Consider the following 23827-nt stretch of genomic DNA (forward strand, 5'->3'; position numbering starts at 1 on the left):
TACCACGGCCTTTGTCCAGTTGTGGTGCACTGGTTGTAATGAGAAAAAATCCAATCAGCTGAATAGATCCACCGAGGTGGTTCGATCCTGCGACACAAGCACCTCAAGCGAGCAGTCAACCGACTGAGCTAAATTCTACCCCCATTATGGATTATTAATTAATTCAAGATCGTTTAAAGGGTCTAATCTTGAGTTCTCCGCCATTCTCAATAAGATGTTTTTCTGGTTTCTGTTTTTATCAACACATCACATTGAACACGTTTTCTGTGATCGTCCCATTGTTTATAATAACTCAATGTTTATTTTATTTGGTGACAATTTATTTTCGCACATACAAAATTATGGAGAGGACAAAAATCCAGTTTATGATTATTACAAACATAGGACGACCGAAACACACCCGGACCCGAGCTTTTAAAACTTTTAGAGTCCAGACTCAATCTCTAATGACGTCACACGCGTACAATTTGTATGGCGTTGCCATGACGTTCACATCTCAGACTCTATTAGAGTTTCGAGTCTAGACTCTACCTTTTTTTATAAGCACCGGGCCTGATATACATACATACACTGATATTCTAAAAAAGAAAATGAATTTATGATATACATGCAATTTAATAGTTAAAACGGCTTCATTGATCTGGAACATATTACAATGACAGAAAATTCAGGACAGTGGCTTTAATATCATGCCTTTATTTCTGTAAGGTAGGTCGACACACGCTGCCACGCACGCACGTCAGCTGTCGTCACAGAAAACCACATTAATCTCGCGGCATAGCAATAACACATATTTATATTGTGTTTACCACATATGATATTAATGACACCGGACTCGTTTGAATAATATGCAAATTATGGTTATGATGTGCAGTTAACGTTGATTGATTATCTTATATGTGATATTTCGTGTATAATATGGGAGGGGGGAATCTAGCTTTGTCAGAACAGCGATCGCCTGAGGTGCCTGGTTCGAAGGATCGAATCCAATCAGTGGACCCACTCTCAATTTTGTTTGTGCACCCCAATCACTGCCCCACAAGTGGTATACCAAAGGCTGTGGTATGTGCTGTCCCGTCTGTGTAAAAATTAAAGTTTGTTTTGTTTAACAACATCACTAGAGCACATTGATTTATTATTATTTATATGTTGTTTGCGTGAAAGTGCATATATAAACGATTCCTTGCTGCTGAAGGTTTCTTTAAGATTCTGTGTCAGAATCGTCACGTCTGACATCCAATAGCCGGGGGCGGGATGTAGCCCAGTGGTCAAGTGCTCGCTTGATGCGCGGTCGGTTTAGGATCAATCCGCGTCAGTGGGCCCATTGGGCTATTTCTCGTTCCAGCCAGTGCACCACTTTCTATTTTTGTTCAAGAGAATGTATTGTTTCAACAAAGGACATAGTGTTTCTCCAAGTCTTTGTTGAAGACTTAAAACCCCAAAGTGTTATACTGTATGGTGCCAAAAAAAAAGGAAAGATTTATTTTTGGATACGTAATTTTACCCTTTTACCCTGCTGGCAGAAACACTGTCCCTGTATCTACCAGCCTGTAGTCCGATGGCTTAACCACGACACCACAGAGGTTGGTAATATATATGTATGTTAAATGTTTGTAATGTAACTATGACATTTCCACAACTTGAGTAAAGTTTTCTCTTTCTCTTTTGTTCTTGTTCTTCATTTTATTCTCTGTGTTTTGTTGTTGTTGTTGTTTTCCTTTTCTGCTGGTGCGATCACATTTTGGCTGGTGTTTTCACGAACACCTGGTAAAGTAAAGTAAAGAAGTGCAACTTTACAACCTGCAGAATGAGCAGACCTACAGAGTTAGTTCCCTTTACAACATGAACATTAAATGAAGTATACAATGAGACTATTGCACATACATGCATGTGTGTTGAAAACATGGTCATAATGATGGTATTAATGATTTTTGTTTAAATCTCGGTTTAAAAATTAATGCTCAAATGAATGACAGTATAACTCACAGACAGGCTGAATGAATGAATGAATGAATGAATGAACGGACAAACATACAATAAATACATGTGATGAAAACAAATTCACATTGCAATTCTGTAAAATTATTATCAGAAAGCTATCCAACATTCTGAATAGTTATTATAAGAAAGCTATATATATAATTATTATCAGAAAACTATTCAACAATTCTATACAATTAATATCAGAAATCTATCTCTATAATTATTATCGGAATACTATTCAACAATTCTATACCATGAATATCAGAAAGCTATCTCTATAATTAGTATCATAAAGCTATTCAACAATTCTATATACTTATTACCAGAAAATTATCCAACAATTCTGTATATATTTATACATGTAGTTTTATATAACTAATATCACAGGCTTTAACTAAACTAGTATAATACTAAACGCCAGTGAAATTTGTGGGGAACAAACTTACAGTTTTAACTTCTGTGTACTCATGTAGAGCATATGATCCTCTGTAACAACAAAAAAGAGAAAGAAAATGATACAACCACTAGCACCCTATGCCAATTTATTGCAAGAACACAAACAGCAGTAACACATAAAACCCCCAACATTATCAGGAATATTTATTAGAAGAAAAATAAAAATGTATATATTCAATAAACATTCTTTATTAATTATGTATTTGTGTTGAACTTATATATTATTTCCTTCTCAGTTATACAAATAGTTAGGGGGGGGGGGGGGTAAATACAAGGGGCAAACACTAGTTTTTAAACACTAAGGCATATTTTTTTTTACCTAGACCCTAGTTTCAACTCGTAAAAATGGAAACTATGTTTGGCTAATTTACAAACCTGTAACAAATTTGGATACAACGGAGTGAAACAAAACAGGAGTCTGTGATGTTGAAATACCCTTAAAAATAATATGCCTTGGTGTTTAAGAACTAGGGTCTGTCCCTTTAATTAATAAACGGGCATGTGCACATTACGCACCAAAACACACAATCACAACAGAGCAACATAAAACCCATTAAGACGACCATATGAATGAACACGATGACTATTTACATACTACAAATTCAAGTTACATGGTAAATTCGGCATTGACTACATTATACTTACAGCTCTCTACCGAATCCGGACTGTTTGAAACCGCCAAACGGGGCTTGGTCGCGTACAATGTTGTAATCATTTACCCTGTACAAAGAGAGCTTTTAGATTCAATGTATGAAAATACATGTCTCTGCATGGGCATCTTCATTAAACATATTTCCACAAAGCATGTCCCTGAACCCCAACCTCTACATATCTAGCTCCCATTGGGAGGTCGGTTGTGCCTTTGACAAACTCTTAACTTGCCCTATTGATAACTAGTGGGAGAGTAAGAAATGAATTTGGTCACAGAAATATAGTCTTATTCAGCTATACAAAAATGCACTTTAACTTTCAAATAAAAAGGAGAAACTTGGTGGCAACTATCACTTTACCCCCCATCCCCTCACTACCTCACACCCTTCAAGATAAATATATATACAGACCTAATGAGATACTCAAAATAAGTAAAAACCTAAACAAATTGTGTGTTTTCAGAAACCCCACTCTACCTAGAAAACATCGCAGCTGACCCTATTTTTATATGAATTTTTGTTTTTCAATTTTTGTTATTATGTGGATGTAAATGGTACATTATATCTACAACATTTTATCTGGACCCATAGGGGACTGTAGTAAACAACATTTGTTTTTTACCAGATTGTTCCTGCTTTAACTCTGCTGGTGAATGCCAGCATTGTATTGATGTTCTCGGTAAATATGGCCGCCGCCAAACCATAATCTGTCTTGTTGGCTCGTTCTATGGCTTCTTCGAGTGTCTTGAATTTTATTATCTGCTGCACAGGACCAAAAATCTACAAAATAAAGTAGCACATAGAGACAAAAAAAAAGAGTCTTATTTTATCCGCACTCCATGGGATCAGTAAAACTGAAAATATATTTTTGTCATTGCCTTGTACAGCGATACGATTTCTTAAAAAAGGTTTTGTCGTTGAGATTCAGATTTAAGACTTAAACACATTTAACACAAACACTCAATAATCCTCTTTTGTAAATTCGGCCACATATGTAATAAATGTTTGTGCTTTTTTTTCTGTTCAATATAAAAAAGTTAAAATTTATTTTGTTTAACAAAACCACTAGAGCATATTGAATTATTAATCATCGACTATTGGATGTCAAACATATAGTAATTTTGACATATAGTCTTGGAGAGGAAACCCGCTACATTTTTCCATCAATAGCAAGGAATCTTTTATATGCATCATCCCACAGGCAGGATAGCACATACCACGACCTATGATATACAGGTCGTGGTGCATTGGTTAGAATGAGAAATAACTCTATCGCCGACGGGGATCGACCCCGGACCAACCACGCATTATACGCGAGCTTAACCACTGAGCTACAACGTCTTGTTCAATATATTTAATATCAGATACCTAAATTAACAGCCATTTATTAAATAATGTGCTGGGACATTGCTAAACAAATCTCCGTTTTGCTTCGAGCCTAATACCAAACTGACCTCTTCTTTGCCGATGCGCATGTCTTCAGTGACGTCACTAAAGACGGTGGGTTGGATGAAGTAACCTTTCTCGCCGAGTCGTTTTCCGCCGCACTGCAGTTTGGCGCCTTCTTTGATTCCGCTGTCAATCAAACTGAGTACCTTGTGAAACTGATCTTCGTCCACCTAGAAATACCAATTATCTGTTACTATAGCAACGGCTAACTTGTAGTGGGGATCAGGGCCGGATTTAGACCTTAGTCCAGGGCATTTCAGATTCGGGGGCCCCTAAACATAGAAATAAAATGACATGACAAAAAAACACAAAAAAAACAACTAATGTTATAATTATTAAAGTTCTTAGTCTGGGAGGCCCATCTGGTAGGGGGCCTCGAGGCAACTGTCCCCTTTGCCCCTTTATAAATCCGGCACTGGTGGGAATTATCTATGAATAATTATCAGAGGCGACTGCAGAAATGTTGTAGAGAACGGAAGCCATAACATGTACTCTACTCGCGGAAATACTACTGTGTTTTCCCAATGAAAACAAACAAATTCATTGTATACCTACGTTAAAACTAGATCTGGGTTTGTAGTAACAAATTTGCCAAAATACCGTTTCGACTCTGCCTTCAGGGACGTACCCTCCTGGGGTCCTGAAAATCTCACTTTTTTGTTTTACTCCAGAAAATAGCATACACATCCCAGGGTTTAATTTGTACAGTGTTTCATTTGTTTATAAAAAAGTAGTGCGCCCCCCCCCCCCGGATTTTGATCAGGGTACGGCCCTCGCCTTACGCATAGATACGGTTTTGATTACGGAAAATGGTTTCGTCGTTGTGATTTCTTGCGTCTGGACAACAAAATAGCAAAGTATAGGATGAGAACGCTCAGATGTTTGGTAGATTATTTTTTATTTATATAAAGCAGAACAAAAAAGCGTAAAAGTTATATTCTTCGAGTGGAAAAGATGTCATACAGGCCGGTAATAATGGTATTAAAGAAAAATAGAAACCTCCTTCACCACTTCTCTAGTCCCATGCAGGGCACTACTTACCACGGGTCCCAGCTCGCTGCTGTGTTCTCTCATACAGGGCAGTACTTACCACGGGTTTCAACTCACTGCTGTGTTCTCTCGTGCAGGGCAGTACTTACCACAGGTCCCAGCTGACTGCTGTGTTTTCATGTACAGGGCACTACTTACCACAGGTCCCAGCTCGCTGCTGTGTTCGAAGGGATCTCCGACCTTCTTGTGTTTTGCCCTCTCTCCTCCGATGTAGGGCAGTACTTACCACGTGTCCCAGCTCGCTGCTGTTTCCTGTACAGGGCAGTACTTACCACGGGTCCCAGCTCACTGATATGTTCGAAGGGATCTCCGACCTTCTTGTGTTTCGCCATCTCTCCTCCATTGCAGGGCAATACTTACCACGGGTCCAAGCTCGCTGCTGTGTTCGAAGGGATCTCCGACCTTCTTGTGTTTCGCTCTCTCCGCACTGCGCTTGACGAACTCGTCGTAGATCGGTTCCTGGACATACGTCCTTGACCCCGCGGCGCACACCTGTCCGTTGTTGAAGAACAGAGCCTGGTGCGCCTGCTCCACGGCTACATCCACTGAAAAACCAAACAGACGAGTCGAGGTGTACCAGCCAGTCAGCGAACGTTTTGCTACGTTCGCGAACTATTTGATTGGTTCCCGACGTGGCCATTTTGTTGAACGTGAAGCGCATAAACCAGTCTAGCGGATGTTTTTCTGGTAGGTCTAGCTGAAAAACTTAAATCCACCTGCTGAACACAAACAAGTAATTGACAGGCTCCTGATTGCCTTTGTCTTTGAAACCTACCGGCCTCGGTGGCGTCGTGGCAGGCCATCGGTCTACAGGCTGGTAGGTACTGGGTTCGGATCCCAGTCGAGGCATGGGATTTTTAATCCAGATACCGACTCCAAACCCTGAGTGAGTGCTCCGCAAGGCTCAATGGGTAGGTGTAAACCACTTGCACCGACCAGTGATCCATAACTGGTTCAACAAAGGCTATGGTTTGTGCTATCCTGTCTGTGGGAAGCGCAAATAAAAGATTCCTTGCTGCCTGTCGTAAAAAGAGAAGCCTATGTGGCGACAGCGGGTTTCCTCTAAAACACAGTGTCAGAATGACCATATGTTTGACGTCCAATAGCCGATGATAAGATAAAAAATCAATGTGCTCCAGTGGCGTCGTTAAATAAAACAAACTTTTTTTTTTTGTCTTTGAAACCAATATTGTTATATGAGTTTTCTTTTTCTTACTAACCACTGTACGGTTGTCGTTTTTAACTATAGTTGTTGTTGGTCTGTAACTGTTTTTTTATGGTTAATTAAGGTCATTAACTAATATATATATATATATATATATATATATATATATATATATATATATATATATATATATATTGTTCATAGGGACAATTATTACTTAGGTACCCACCGGACTTCTTATATGACATTGAATTGGTTGTAAATACCATTTACTGATTTATAATAATTTCATATGGACTTCGTCCACGCGGGGTTAATGCGTGTTGGGTCCGTCTCTCGCCATACGTTGTGTACTATCCTTCTATGGCGGATGATGGGCCCAATATATAGTCTATTTTAATATACCTGAAGTCACCGCAGTTGTGTACTATCCTCTTGCGGTGACGGATAGGTTGTAATTTAACAAGATATTTATTTATAACTTAGATCAGTAGTGGTGATAATTTTATTAATATAGTATTAATCTTACTAACTTATTGTTGCACTAATTATTCAGGTTAGTGCGCTCCTGAACTCGCCCGCCGCTCGCGCCTGGCAGGTTGGGCTAATGTTAAAAGTACTACTTTTAAATAATTTTAAAATAACATGTATATAAATTGGTCATTAGACCATATATTTTAATATTATATTTTCTCTTATATGTTTGTGGTTGTGGTATGAATGTTAATGTAAGTGTCAGCTTCGGGTAAGTAGAAGTGTGGGGGGGGGGGGGGGGGGGGGGGGGGGGGGGGGGGGGGGGGGGGGGGGGGGGTGGGGTGGGGGTGTATTACCTGGCAGTAATGTACTTCCCACTCACCGGCTAGACAATATATTGTAAATAACGGCAAATTTATATTTGGTGTTATTGTTTTTAAAAATATATTAGTATACATGTTTACAAGCATGCTCAGTGTTTTAATCTGTGTCATATTTTTAAATCATTATTTTTATCCATATACCTAATAAAATGTTTTTAATTCGATGGGGCTGCACCCATGCCGTCTGGAGAGCCCTGGCAGTTTTCCCTTGCCTCGTGCCCTCCCTACGGTTTTTATAAATTAAAGGGTGACAGCGTTTTATGAATGACATAACGTTTTTGTTCCCGTAGGTGACAGCGAGGCTCCACGGTTTCCAGTGGTCAACCAGGATGCGTTTCCGCATCATCGGCCGGCCAGACGCAAACTTTCTTAAACCTTGCCTCTTTTCTACTAAACAGAGCACACTGCTATGCCACTCTACTAGTGGCAGATACTAGGGATTCAATTTTTTTATGAGGAGCACCATGAGTGGAGGGCACCGCGGTTTGACCGGCTGGGGGCGTGTTGGGTGGGGGTGGGGGGTGGGGTATACCACCGGAAGTTAGGGGTTAGGACGCTTAGGCGTAGGCGGTTTCGGCCGTAGGGAGAGTTAGGTGGGTGTTCGGGGGGCTACCCCCTCCCCTTGGCCGACCTTCGGCCGGCCACACTAAGGTTACCAATATGAGTGCTGCCCCTCTTTTCAGCTACTAAATAATTCCTGTGATGGGAGCCCTAACCTTTGCTACCAACCTCCACCTCCCCAACCAGCAAGGGCTAAAGTTAAAAATACTATGTTTAAATTTAGACTGCCCGTTCTAAAATGCGCCTAAATTATAAGTAGAATGAAGTAGATATAATTTATAGCTTTAGGACTGCGCACAAATTTTTAATAGCCCATTATTATTTTGGTCTTAAAATTCAAAATTGTCCCATATATTTCTGTCCCGGACCAGATCACTGGCTATCCAGAGACCGGGCCCAGAACAGACATGCTTGAAACCCTAGTGGTATATGAGCATGTAAATAAATACTGGATTGGATAGGTCTGGCTGAAAGCATCCCAGGACAACGACAGCAAATGCGGTGGTTGCCCTTCTTACTTGCCGTGGTGACCTACTTTGTTTGCCACCGTACCTTCCCACAGATTCATGTTGTATATGTAAGAACTAGTATCATTGGTATACTAGAAAGCCCAAGGCACCAACGTGAAATCGTTTTTGTTTTAGAAAACTTGCCAGAAAGTTGGTCTTTGAGCTCCTCTTTTTGAAGGAAACGTTTGCCTTGGTGCCTTTCCAAAGTATATTGGTGCCCTCATTTCTGTTCGACCAAGGGACCAGATCTAGCTGAATTGGCTTGAGGTGTTTTGAAAGTAAGATCGAACCTCTTCAGCGGATCCATTAACTGATCATAGTTTTTTCTCTCTATCTCAGCCAGTTTCCCACGACTATTATATATATATGAAAGTATGTGCTCTCCTATATGTTATGTGGGAAAATGCATCTAAAATATCCTTTACTGCTACTGTAGTAAAGAAAAGCATGGTGAGAGATCAACCCAAACCCTTTGTAGGTATAATGGTTTTGTCTTCTTCCTATTGTTAGAAGTCTGATTCTGCTGATCTGTATTTTAGAGTTTAGAGTCTTAGGCCCAAGACACCGGATCTGGATCTGGATCTGGGTCTGGGTCTGGCGAGTATGGTGCCAGTCCAAAATAAAACTCAATGAATCGAATGTGACAAAACACACCTCATCTCTGATGACGTTAACTACACATCTGGACCCAATTTCACAAAATAAACAAACAAACAAATAAATAATAAATAAATGCAATATATGTATATCACAAGAAGGTTGCCGGGCCCAGACCCAGATCCAGGTTCGGTGCTTTGCTAGACGTCATAAAACATACGCTATATTTTTACACTGCACAATGTTCGAGCCTTACTCATTAATTTTTTCTTAATAACCAACAGGAAAGGTATACTATATTAATCAATGTGGATTTCTCATACTTAGTGTTTATGTTTATAGAAGTAAATTTATCTGAAGATATGAACGCATTAATATTATTATATTGATAACACGTGACAGTTACAGACCCAGACGTCAAAGTACACCAGACTGTGCCACACTCGCTAGACCCAGACCCAGACCAAGACCTGGTGTGTTTTGGGCCTTAAAGTTTCATAAGCACCAGCCGCTTGGGTTCCAATCCATGACCTTTCACCAATAAAACAGTGCCTTCCTGCCTTATATTATAATCATTTGCACACGAACGTGCCGAACTTAAAATAATTACAGGGAGAGGGGCTGGGTAAAATACACTAGAATACAGCAGTACTAAAGCAAATTGATTTATTAATCATCGGCTATTGAATGTCAAACATTTGGTAATTTTGACATATAGTCTTAGAGAGGAAACCAGCTACATTTTGTCCATTAGTAGCAAGGGATCTTTTATGTGCACCATCCCAAAGACAGGATAGCACATACTTCGGCCTTTTATATACCAGTCGTGGTGCACTGGCTGGAACGAGTACTAAGCAAAACTAAAATAAGACACATTTTCATATTATATTTTATTTCAATTTATTTTTGTGCTCATACCCAATTAAGGTTGGAATAATCTGGATTATCTGTCCAGAACAGGGCGTAACGGTGTGTTGTTAGTGAGAGAGAAGTCGGGTTGGCAACCTTACTATCTGTCCAGAACAGGGAGTAACGGCGTGTTGTTAGTGAGAGGGAAGTCGGGTTGGCAACCTTACTATCTGTCCAGAACAGGGAGTAGCGGCGTGTTGTTAGTGAGAGGGAAGTCGGGTTGGCAACCTTACTATCTGTCCAGAACAGGGCGTAGCGGCGTGTTGTTAGTGAGAGGGAAGTCGGGTTGGCAACCTTACTATCTGTCCAGAACAGGGCGTAGCGGCGTGTTGTTAGTGAGAGAGAAGTCGGGTTGGCAACCTTACTATCTGTCCAGAACAGGGCGTAGCGGCGTGTTGTTAGTGAGAGGGAAGTCGGGTTGGCAACCTTACTATCTGTCCAGAACAGGGCGTAGCGGCGTGTTGTTAGTGAGAGGGAAGTCGGGTTGACAACCTTACTATCTGTCCAGAACAGGGCGTAGCGGTGTGTTGTTGGTGAGAGGGAAGTCGGGTTGGCAACCTTACTATCTGTCCAGAACAGGGCGTAGCGGTGTGTTGTTGGTGAGAGAGAAGTCGGGTTGGCAACCTTACTATCTGTCCAGAACAGGGCGTAACGGAGTGTTGTTAGTGAGAGGGAAGTCGGGTTGACAACCTTACTATCTGTCCAGAACAGGGCGTAGCGGCGTGTTGTTAGTGAGAGGGAAGTCGGGTTGGCAACCTTACTCCTCCCTCATTTAGTGCCATTTATTTTATTTTATGTTTTTATAAAACAAATTTACTTCATTTCTTGTGGTTTGTGGTTTGTTGTTGTGTTCCTATTGTACTGTTCTGTGTTTTGATTTGATTTGATTTGGTGGTGGTTTGTTGTTGTTTTTTGTGATGTAGGTGTGGTATTTTTATGAAGAGGGGCGTAATTCCTAGCTAGGTACAGCCCTGTTGTTATATGACGCATGACGCATAATGTTTACATACGGTTGGTGTCCGCAAATATGACGCTGGGACTCTTTCCGCCCAGTTCGAGGGTGACGCGTTTCAGATTCGACTTTGCCGCCGCTTCCATAACGATGCGCCCGACCTCCGCTGACCCGGTGAAAGCCACTTTGTTGATGTCAGGGTGTGACGAAATGGCGGCGCCGGCTGTTGGCCCATAGCCTGGGATAATGTTTACCACGCCAGGCGGAAAACCAGCCTACAAAACAGTAAATTCCACATATCACAGCCGGATTATGTCATTTGTTGGAGGGTTGCTTGTGTGAGCGTGAGTGTGTGTGTAGGGTTATCAGGGTGTGTGTTTGTGTGTGTGTGTGTGTGTAGGGTTATCAGTATGTGTGTGTGTGTGTGTGTGTGTGTGTCTAGGGTTATCAGTATGTGTGTGTGTGTGTGTGTGTGTCTAGGGTTATCAGTATGTGTGTGTGTGTGTCTAGGGTTATCAGTATGTGTGTGTGTGTGTAGGGTTATCAGTATGTGTGTGTGTGTGTAGGGTTATCAGTATGTGTGTGTGTGTGTGTGTGTGTGTGTGTGTGTCTAGGGTTATCAGTATGTGTGTGTGTGTGTCTAGGGTTATCAGTATGTGTGTGTGTGTGTCTAGGGTTATCAGTATGTGTGTGTGTGTGTGTGTGTGTGTAGGGTTATCAGTATGTGTGTGTGTGTGTGTGTGTGTCTAGGGTTATCAGTATGTGTGTGTGTGTCTAGGGTTATCAGTGTGTGTGTGTGTGTGTATGTGTAGGGTTATCAGTATGTGTGTGTGTCTAGGGCTATGAGTATGTGTGTGTGTGTCTAGGGTTATCAGTATGTGTGTGTGTGTGTGTGTGTCTAGGGTTATCAGTATGTGTGTGTGTGTGTGTGTGTCTAGGGTTATCAGTATGTGTGTGTGTGTGTGTAGGGTTATTAGTGTGTGTGTGTGTGTGTGTGTGTGTGTGTGTCTAGGGTTATCAGTGTGTGTGTGTGTGGGGGGGGGGGTATCAGGGTGTGTGTGTAGGGTTATCAGGGTGTGTGTGTGTAGGGTTATCAGGGTGTGTGTGCGTGTGTGTGTGTGTAGGGTTATCAGGATGTGTGTGTGTGTGTGTGTGTGTGTGTGTGTGTGTGTCTGTGTGTAGGGTTATCAGGATGTGTGTGTGTAGGGTTATCAGGATGTGTGTGTTCAAAACTGGGTTACGATTTGAGTATACTAAGATGATTCTTAGATGTTATCTTATCTTATATAGTAAAAGGCAAAAGTTATTGTGACACACAAAAGACAAAGATAGTTTCTGCCGTGTATGAAACGTTATAACACGGAAAAAGAAATGTCCGAAGGTATGGAAACGAGCAATAGTCCATGAAAGGGGCGCACCTGCCATATGCAAATGAGCCACATTACTAGAGGGGGTCCAGAGCGAAGTTCACACAGTCAGTAGAGAGTATGTCCACCTTGAGCATTGATACAGACCTGGCACCGTCGTCTCATTGAGGCCACTAAACGCTGGAGAAAGGGATGGTTCGGGCTGTGAGGGTTGCTGGCTGGAACCTGTTTCGTGTATGCGTAGTTCGGATCCAGTCGTCTTGGCGAGGGGTTGTTACGGGTGGTCGGCCGCTACGGGGACGGTCCCTGATCTGGTTGTTTTGTGGACTTCTGAAGGCTGCACAGACTGGCAATGATTTGCGAACCAACCCTGGGTGAATATGACTAAGGGCGAAACAGCGCAGAGTTCAAAATGGTTTTAGGGCGAAACGACCCGGATTCGAATAATATGTATCTAATGCTTTCGAGACGTTTCGGCCCCGCTACACATTCGGCCCTAGACGTTTCGGCCCCATAACACTAGTCGTTTCGGCCCCGGTTATTGTTGTTTTATAAATCAAATTATTCAGTCACTTGTGTTTTGTTATTAAATTTTATCGTAAGTATTGTAATTTTTTTTTTTTTTTTTTTTTAATTGAACATAATATCCGAGTGTTAAAGAATAAATAAGAGCCAACCAACCAAAACTGTATTTAGCTTTGATAATCCAAAAGTGAAAATGAACTGATTTTCTTGTTTGTGTAAATAAAAATTTAATAAATTGCAATAAATTGTTTTGCGTTTGTTCTACTTAATTATATTTCTATATAGACCCTTCCCATAATAGGGGCGCTTTACATGTGGCTAGAATTGGAACCACTGATGTTTGACGTCAGTAGGGGTTACATGTGTACAGAAATTAAATCCGATCACAAAGAATGTTTTCCATGCGGAGCACTCACTCAGGGTTTGGAGTCGGTATCTGGATTAAAAATCCCATGCTTCGACTGGGATCCGAACCCAGTACCCACCAGCCTGGAGACCGATGGCTTAACCACTGCGCCACCGAGGCCGGTAGGTAAATTGAAAGTAGCATCATTAAGACATGTTCTAGTTCAGTTCAGTTCAACTTTATTTTCGTGCTTATATCCCATTAAAGTTCAACCAAGCTGTCCTGGGCACACATCTCAGTGTTCTAGCATTTAAAAGAAACAGCAAAAACACATATGGATGCACAATTCCTGAACCTAGTCTGAGTTATTTGTGATGGCATCGTGGGTTAGGTAAGTTCTGTCTTGTATCACTCTCTACCGCTTGAATCGTTAGTGAAACAATGTTGAAACGTAATATACAAACATGAAAGTCTAAACATACTAAACGTAAGTTTCGCTTCCTTATTTTATCACCATATCATTTATCAGTGATATTCTACATATATATCTCTTATTTCTTCAATAAATATGACTACCTTTCGATCCAACTATTTCAAAAAGGTGACTATTGGCGTGGTTAATTTCGCAAATGGTGTGACATTGTCTAGACGTCTTTAGCGCTACAGAAGTCGTCGCCCGAGCTGCCCAACCAGCGTCGCATAATTTGGAACGGTTCATCGAAATGAATTTGGAGCTATTTGACTGATTTGACTTAGATGGTCGAGAGTTAGCCATTTGACTTACCTCTTTAACGAGAGATGCTATGTACAGAGCGGTGAGCGGGGTTTGCTCGGCGGGCTTCACGATCACAGAATTGCCACACGCCAGAGCTGGAGCAATCTTCCACAACAACATCGGGATTGGAAAGTTCCACTGAAAACATTACACTGAACTATATCACAACAGCGCTCCAACGTTAACATATATTATATATAGCAACTTTACCCCCCCCCCCCCCACCCACCCCCATTGGCAGAATACTCACCTATGGCAGTTTTGAGTCTGCCAATAGCAATTTTAACCCATTGACTTTTGCACACAAAAAAAAGAAGGAAGGAAATATTTTATTTAATGACGCACTCAACACACTTTATTTACGGTTATAAGGAGTCGAACATATGGTTAAGGACCACACAGATATTGAAAGAGGAAACCTACTGTCGACACTCTTTTCGATTAGCAGCAAGGGATCTTTTATATGCACCATCCCACAGACAGGGTAGTACATACCCCGGCCTATGTTACATCAGTTTGAGGAGCACTGGCTGGAACGAGAAATAGCCCAATGGGCCCACCGACGGGGATCGATCCTAGATCGATCGCGCATCAGGCGAGCGCTGTACCACTGAGCTATGTTCCGACCCTTGCAAACAAGAAAACATAACTTTAAAAGCAAATACTAGTAGTATCCCCTCAACCGATTACAATAAAGTTTATCCAGCGACAAAGACACTTCCACAGTAATTCATATCGCAACTATTACAGTCGGCGCCGTCGTTAATTTCGAGCACTGGTTTCATAACATTCATATAATAAAAATCATATTAATTGCAACTGATTCATGTAACACTGGTATTGTACAAGACAATTAATCTGCGTACGGAGTAACATAAATCACCTGGGGGTTAGAGGGATGAATTAAATGATGTGGAACAGAACAGAACAGAACAGAACAGAAGAATCAATAAAGATTTGACAAAAGACACAGTTCTAAGACAATTAATGAAGACATGGCTTTGAAAGTTTGACGTTTGAAACAGTATTCAAGATTTTAACTCAACCACGACTTGTATATCAGCAAAGTCTGTGGTATGTACTGTGCTGTCCTGTGTGTGGATAATAGCATATACAAGATCCTTTGCTGCTAGTAGAAAACAGTATTGTGTTTCCACTGAAGTGTATGTTTTTGAATTACCAAATGTTTTTAATGACTGATTCGAATGGGAAATCAACAATGGGTTGATTCAGTAAGCACATCACGCTCTGGACAAAATAAGAGGAATAAAAAGGGAAGACAACTCACTGGTATAATGGAACCGCACACTCCCACTGGTTCGTGTTTCGTGTAACATAAATAATTCCCATCTGAAAAAAATACAGTTTACAGTCAACATTTATAATTGTATGTTTTACATTCGGCTTAGAGACAGCAGAATATCAGTTAACAGACGTGCAAAACCATATAAAAAAAAGTAAAGTTTGTATTATTTAACGACGCCACTAGAGCACATTGATTTTTTATCTTATCATCGGCTATTGGACGTCAAACATATGGTCATTTTTACACTGTTTTGAAGAGGAAACCCGCTGTCGCCACATAGGCTACTCTTTTTTCGACAGGCAGCAAGGGATCTTTTATTTGCGCTTCCCACAGGCAGGATAGCACAAACCATGGCCTTTGTTGAACCAGTTATGGATCACTGGTCGGTGCAAGTGGTTTACACCTACCCATTGAGCCTTGCGGAGCACTCACTCAGGGTTTGGAGTCGGTATCTGGATTAAAAATCCCATGCCTCGACTGGGATCCGAACCCAGTACCTAACAGCCTGTAGACCGATGGAAAACCATATAAATACAAATACAATGTAAATTATAGTGAAAGAGTTTATTTTATTTTATTTGTTTAATTAAAGGGACTGTCCCGAGTTTGCAGCCATTGTAAGATGTTTGCGATAACACAACCTTGTTGGCGACTACTATTTCATACTAAATGTATTTTCTTGTTTAGAATACCAGTGTCTGTATATCGAATGTGTTTGCAGTCGTATACTAATGCTTGTAGCACTCAGTTTTTACTTTAATTCATGATATATATTTTTTGGTATGTACAAAATTATTGAAAGGTCAAATCCGGTTTGGGCTACTTCAAGCATTAGGACAACAACAAACACCTTGTAAATACAGACACTGATATTCTAAATAAGAAAATGTATTTAATTTGTATGTTATCTTATGGATAAGGCTCTATTGGTCGGAAACATTTTCCAATTGTTGTAAACACAGGATTGTCCCTTTAAAATTGTACAACGCTAGATCCAGTCATTAAATGCTCATGCTCAAAGATAAAGTGTCATATTTCGCTGTTTTCTATATTTAATAGTATTTTGATAAATAATATTATACAAATAACATTTGGTCTAAAACCACAAGGTTAAATGTTCAACAGGAGAAAATTGAATACAAAAACAAAGTGCAGCATTTAGAACAAGAATAATTAAAACGAAATAGTGTATTAAACACACATTTAATTTACCTACAAAATAATAGGGTGTCCCATGACATTTAAATGAGTTCAGAATGTTTTTACTAGCAACACAATTATTTTGAAGAAAATTCTATTTTTCCTTGTGCCTATGGCGTATACTGTCTAACAACTGTATACTAAGTAAAAGTATATTAATCATTTGGCAATATCTAATATTTGCAGAAATAAATCAGTGTCACATATTACTACCAATCAGAGCTATACAGCTGCTTTGACTTCATAATATTTGACGCAAATAAAAGATCCCTTGCTGCTAATCGGAAGAGTAGCCCATGTAGTGGCGACAGCGGGTTTCCTCTCAAAATCTGTGTCGTCCTTAACCATATGTCTGGCGCCATATAACCGTAAATAAAATGTGTTGAGTGCGTCGTTAAATAAAACATTTCTTTCTTTCTTTCTTTCATAATATTTGATGGCGCACCTCGAACTTTAACACGGAACTCTACGATTTGGTACAGTGCAACCTACACAAGAGTCGCTTACCCACTGGGATTGTCTGTCCCGTTATCTTGTCGGCCCAGCCCGCGTAGTATCGGAGGGTATTGCTTCCCTGGGTGTCAACGAAGAAGGCTGCGGCGTAAGGTTTTCCGTTGTCGACACACTCTAAACTCTGCAGAGTTAAATGTTTTACGACAGTTGTAAATTTGAATGTTTTACGACACAGTAACTCCAAATGTTTTACGACAGTTGTAAATGTAAATGTTTTACGACACAGAAACTCTAAATGTTTTATAACAGTTGTAAATTGAAATGTTTTACGACACGGTAACTAATTTTTTACGACAGTTGTAAATTTAAATCTTTCACGACAGTTGTAGATTTAAATGTTTCACGACACATTAATTTTAAATCTTCAATCTACAACTTTTGCGACAGTCGTAGATTTAAATGGTTCATGACACAGTAACTTTTAATCTTCAATCAACAGTTTTGCGACAGTTATAGATTTAAATGTTTTACGACAACCATGGCGGGCAAGTTATACCAATGCGACTCACCACCTTCCACAGATGTATTGTCGAGACAAGTTTGATGATCCTGTCTGGTAAATTAGAGAGGCAGGGGTGGCGGGGGGGGGGGGGGGTGGGGGTGGGTGGGGGGTATCCCTTTTGACGTTCACCTGAAGCACCAGTGTTCCAGTCAACACACATACAGCCCTGCCACCTTTCATGTACCCCCTAACTTGCAACGTCCTATACATATCCGTCCAAATAAGAACCGTTTTTCGTGTGCGCAAAACTGATTCTGTGGTTTTGAAAGACAGCGTGTCCATAGTTATGCGTGGCTCGGTTTTTTTTTTATGCGCTCCACGTCCGCGCCGCATCAAAAACAATACATGTGGGGAAATGGTTATAAAAATCTTCCGTCAGATGGTACCTTTAAAGGACATATAACAAGAAAAATAATTTAACGAAATATTAGAAATTTAGTTATTTCTTCATACCGCCAAATATCCGCAGTCCCTGTCTATGAGGTTCGCGAGTTTGTTGAGCAGACGACCCCGCTGACTGGCGTCCATCTTCTGCCACGGAGACCCGAACTCCAGCGCCTTCTGGGCGGCAGCAACTGCCTTGTCGACATCAGCCTGGAACGTAGTGTTACCAAAATATGAAAATCTTAAAGTGACAGACCCTAGTTTTTAAACACTACGGCGTATGTTTCACTATCAGAGTCGTTTTCGATAATCGAAATCAGACGTTACATTACAGAGTTTGTAGACATGATCCACGTTCATTCATCCAACGTGTTTCTGGTCATCTTGGCGTTTTTAATACCATGAAATACATTTTAAAAATATTTTTAGACACGCACGTGACGGTTATGGAGACGACCACCATTTGTTTTTCTAAATATGGTATGTGGTTCTATTTAAAACTAGACCTATATTTAATGAAGTATGGTACGTGGTTCTATTTAAAACTAGACCAATACTTAATGAAGTATGGTACAATGTTTTATTTATAACCAGACTTATACTTAATGAAGTACAGTATGTTGTTCTATTTAAAACCACACTTACACTTAATGAAGTACGGTACAGTGTTCTATTTATAACCAGACTTATACTTAATGAAGTACGGTATGTAATTCTATTTATAATCAGACTTATACTTAATGAAGTATGGTACAATGTTTTATTTATAACCAGACTTATACTTAATTAAGTACGGTACAGTGTTATATTTAAAACCACTTATACTTAATTAAGTACGGTACAGTGTTCTATTTATAACCAGACTTATACTTAATTAAGTACGGTACAGTGTTCTATTTATAACCAGACTTATACTTAATGAAGTATGGTACAGTGTTCTATTTATAACCAGACTTATACTTAATTAAGTACGGTACAGTGTTCTATTTATAACCAGACTTATACTTAATGAAGTATGGTACAGTGTTCTATTTATAACCAGACTTATACTTAATGAAGTACAGTATGTTGTTCTATTTAAAACCACACTTACACTTAATGAAGTACGGTACAGTGTTCTATTTATAACCAGACTTATACTTAATGAAGTACGGTATGTAATTCTATTTATAACCAGACTTATACTTAATGAAGTATGGTACAATGTTTTATTTATAACCAGACTTATACTTAATTAAGTACGGTACAGTGTTATATTTAAAACCACTTATACTTAATTAAGTACGGTACAGTGTTCTATTTATAACCAGACTTATACTTAATTAAGTACGGTACAGTGTTCTATTTATAACCAGACTTATACTTAATGAAGTATGGTACAGTGTTCTATTTATAACCAGACTTATACTTAATTAAGTACGGTACAGTGTTCTATTTATAACCAGACTTATACTTAATGAAGTATGGTACAGTGTTCTATTTATAACCAGACTTATACTTAATGAAGTACAGTATGTTGTTCTATTTAAAACCAGACTTACACTAGATGAAGTACAGTATGTTGTTCTATTTAAAACCAGACTTACACTTAATGAAGTACGGTACAGTGTTCTATTTAAAACCAGACTTATACTTATTAAAGTACGGTACAGTGGTCTATTTAAAACCAGACTTATACTTAATGAAGTCTGGTATGTTGCTCTATTTAAAACCAGACTTATACTTAATGAAGTCTGGTATGTTGCTCTATTTAAAACCAGACTTATACTTAATATAGTAAGGTATGTTGCTCTATTTAAAACCAGTCTTATACTTAATGAAGTATGGTATGTTGCTCCATTTAAAACCAGTCTTATACTTGATATAGTACGGTATGTTGCTCTATTTAAAACCAGTCTTATACTTAATGAAGTACGGTATGTTGGTCTAGTTAAAACCAAACCTACACTTAAAGAAATACGGTATGTTTATTTAAAGAAGTACGGTATGTTTATTTAAAGAAATACGGTATGTTTATTTAGAGAAGTACGGTATGTTTATTTAAAGAAATACGTTATGTTTATTTAAAGAAGTACGCTATGTTTATTTAAAGAAGTACGGTATGTTTATTTAAAGAAGTACGGTACGCCGAGTTCTGACCTTGTCGCCCTCCTGGACGTCTGCTATTTTCTCTCCGTTTACTGGGTTAATGGTCGGGAACGTCTTGCCGCTCACAGAGTCCACAAACTCATTGTTGATAAACAGCTGCAAGAAAAACAACAATGTAACCCCCCAAAACAATACGCTTTGTTCGACACACACCCCCCCCCCCCCTCCCCCGTTACAAAAAAATTAAACAAAAAACAAAACAGCAAAAACAAAAAGAAAACAAGATGAATTACAATAATAATGTTAGTCTGGTAAAAATGTATATGACCATCTATATCAGTTAGCAGCATGCATATAATAATATAGAACGCCATTCGTTGTCATAGTATGACCCTTAAAAACAAGATATGTGTGTTGTTTTGGTTGTTAAATTTCGGTCAAAGAATGTGTATAGTCATACTATTAAAATAAGCCTGTTATCATCATCTAGCTGCACGACCACAAAATGTGGGCCTTGTCCATGGTCCAGTGCAAAAATAGTAACACGGCTATATAAGGTTGTAAACGAATCACTACGCATTTTTGCATGGATTACAACTAATATTGTGGGTTAGAATGATAGAAATACACGGTGAAAAGGTTTCAGACCAGTTAATTTTGCCAGGATATTTCTATTGTTTTTGCCCGAATTTGAGGATTTGATCCAACACTAGGGGGACAATTGCCCTAAAGATTCCCCGTCTCATACGCTTATACTTCTAGTAACAAAAATAGCCTGCTGGAAATAAGACAGAATCAGAGTGAGGGGAAAGTTTGGGATAGTGTGCGAAATTTTTGGACCTCCGAAATGTATTTCGAGCATTATGGAATTACAATATTGCAGAATCACAAGATACATTTATAGTAGTCTGTTTAGCAGGGCACGTAACCTTGCAGTTCGGTACCCACAATTGTTCTCACAATTGTGGGTTTTACATCTGCCTCTTGACAAAATGGCCGGCGATTGTTTTGTGTGGTTTTAGCAAGTGAAAATTCATCTCATCTGCTAGATCTAGAAAATGGATTGCTCATTTACACGGGCGGGACCTAGCCCAGTGGTATAGCGCGCGGTCGGTCTGGGATCGATCCCCGTCGGTGGGCCCATTGAGCTATTTCTCGTTCCAGCCAGTGCACCACGACCGGTATATCAAAGGCCGTGTTATGTACTACCCTGTCTGTGGGATCGAAAAGAGTAGCCCATGAAGTGGTGACAGCAGGTTTCCTCTCTTAATATCTGCGTGGTCCTTAACCATATGTCTGACGCCATATAACCGTAAATACAATTTGACGAGTGCGTCGTTAAATAAAACATTTATTTCTTTCTTTGCTCTTTGCATTTCGCAGCCGGCTATTTCAAGCCTTGGAACAGGAAAGAGTTGAACTCAATATTGTTTTATGTTCTTTTGGATGAGTGCAAGGTATATAGCAGGCTTAGTGTGGATTTTAGTCGGTTTATAATACATCAGGTGATTCATAAACAAAAACCAAACTAAACAAAACTAATAAATAAATAAATAAATAAATAAATAAATAAACACACTCGCAAAAAACACGTTCCATTATTTAAAATTGGTACGGGTACAATTAGCACAGAACCAGGTTATGTTGTGTGCTGAATGGTGGTGTTAAAATATCAATTTCATCAGGCTCGTATATATTGTCATAATATGGTAATTTTAACAGTTGGGCCAACACTAGACCGAATATTTCTGTCTCTGTAAAGCTTTATTTCATGTTTTATATTTATTTTTTTAATGATTTGTCTATTTTATATTTATATCTTATATTTAATGTCTTTTACAGTTTCTTTTCGACCGCACTACATGTCTAACAAATTAAACGAATATGCACGTGTGTTTGCTGGGGCGTCGTTAAGCACCCATTCATTGAATACACAAATCCTGTACTCCAGTAGAAGAACGATTATATAATCAGTGCAGTCTGACTGAAGATGAATATCATCACATCATAATATGTGTGAAATATACTACTCCACGCTCTACACTATATGAATATTTAACTTTACGTTACAAAATGATGTCTATGTATGAAACATTTATATTTATTAAGCAAAACCGTGATCCTGCTTCTGTAAACTTGTTTTTCATCATACATGTATTAACCAATAATTAGTTTAGTATCCCGTTTGTCTGTAAAATCTGTTTTGTTTAACGATACCACTAGAGTACATTGATTTATTAATAATCGGCTATTGGATGTCAAACATTTGGTCATTTTGATATAGTCTCAGAGAGAAAACCCGCTACATTTTTTTTTTTCAGTAGTAGCAAGGAAACTAAGGCTTTTATATCACCATCCCACAAACAGGATAGCACATACCACGACCTTTGATATACCAGTCGTGGTGTACTGGCGTGAACGAGAAATAGCGCATCAAGCGAGCGCTTTACCACTGGGCTACTCCCCACCCCCTTCCCGTTTGTCTGTGCCATGCCTTTATAAATATATCTTGTAAATAACATACATGTTTTGCAACCAGTTCCAAATGTGGAATGTTTATATGCAATAAAGTTTATCCATTGCCCTTTAACACCCACCTCCTACACACACATACACACACACACAGTCGAAACGATTACGATTTGCGACTGAATGACTGCAGACGATGTATTGAAAGGCGTACATTTCTATTTATAACTATCCGTACTAGTATCAGCTACGTCCGTTTTGACAGCCAGCTGTTTAGCCACACTGGATTGTGCGCCATGTTTGTTATTCCTGTGTTGTAAAATAATCAATCTCTTACCTTGGTAAACTTGATTTCAGGATTTCTCACTGGCGCTATCGGTGGGGTTGGGAACGCCATTGTAGCTCGTCACTTCCCGTACGGTTGTAAAGGTTGGACTATACCAATTCAAATCCCATAGGCGACCATGTTAACGTTTGTGTTTAAAAACACTATATGCAATATATCAACCAAACTGTGACCCATAAATATCAGTACTACAACCCCTACCTCAAAGTATTAACTGCAGAAAATGGTACCTTTCATGGCTCATTTTCGGTATAACCAGATGTTTCTGCAACACCCCTAGTTTCGCACAAAATTTTAGTACTTTTTTTTACAGGTACCCCATACATGTTCCAAGCACAAGGCTACTTGACACGGTGGTACTACATCAAATAAAATTGCATACATTTTTAGCCCAGATGAAACTAATTTTTTTTACAACCAACACACTCACATTTATAACCAATCACAGGACTTGTGGTGTTAACTTCTCTATCACAAGTTCGGTACACCTCGAACTTCGACCCAGCCGGAAATTAATTGGTATAGTGCAACCTAAAACGAGCTGTAACGCTACTCCCAGCTGTTCCCCATGCGCTGTGCAGTGTTTAATCTGTAATGTCTTGTGACCAAGCTTAAATCCTCTCGCCCTGCATTAAAACCATAACAAACCTTGACCTGCAGATGTGAAATTGTTTGAGCAGATGGGGGAGGGTAATTTGGGGTAGGGGTAGCTCGAGTCACCTCCAGCCCTACCCCTTATTTATTAATATCAAGATAAAGGGTTAGGGCGGGAGGTGACTAGGGGAGGGGGTAATTCAATACAGGAAGTTAGCTCAGTCGGTTGAGTTATCGCCGGAGGTGATTGCGTCACAGGATCGAACCACCTAGG

At 39.5% G+C, this 23827-nt stretch overlaps 1 protein-coding gene across 1 annotated transcript; it reads right to left on the reverse strand.

Annotated features, from left to right (window-relative positions):
• Positions 1-298: 298 nt before the first annotated feature.
• LOC121379933 (retinal dehydrogenase 2-like) lies at positions 299-23613 on the reverse strand. The gene is made up of 14 exons (XM_041508627.1): positions 23496-23613; positions 22951-23041; positions 20196-20300; positions 18126-18266; positions 17165-17291; positions 15440-15501; positions 14161-14289; positions 11197-11413; positions 5949-6133; positions 4544-4708; positions 3712-3869; positions 3085-3159; positions 2430-2469; positions 299-1764 (listed from the first exon to the last, which is right to left on the reverse strand). Exons 2-14 carry the CDS (start codon positions 23008-23010, stop codon positions 1735-1737), a joined length of 1494 nt encoding a protein of 497 aa, XP_041364561.1. The 5' UTR covers positions 23011-23041; positions 23496-23613; the 3' UTR covers positions 299-1734.
• Between the last annotated feature and the right edge of the window lie 214 nt (positions 23614-23827).

Source organism: Gigantopelta aegis, chromosome 2 (genome assembly GCF_016097555.1).
Source record: "Gigantopelta aegis isolate Gae_Host chromosome 2, Gae_host_genome, whole genome shotgun sequence".
Taxonomy (NCBI): domain Eukaryota; kingdom Metazoa; phylum Mollusca; class Gastropoda; order Neomphalida; family Peltospiridae; genus Gigantopelta; species Gigantopelta aegis.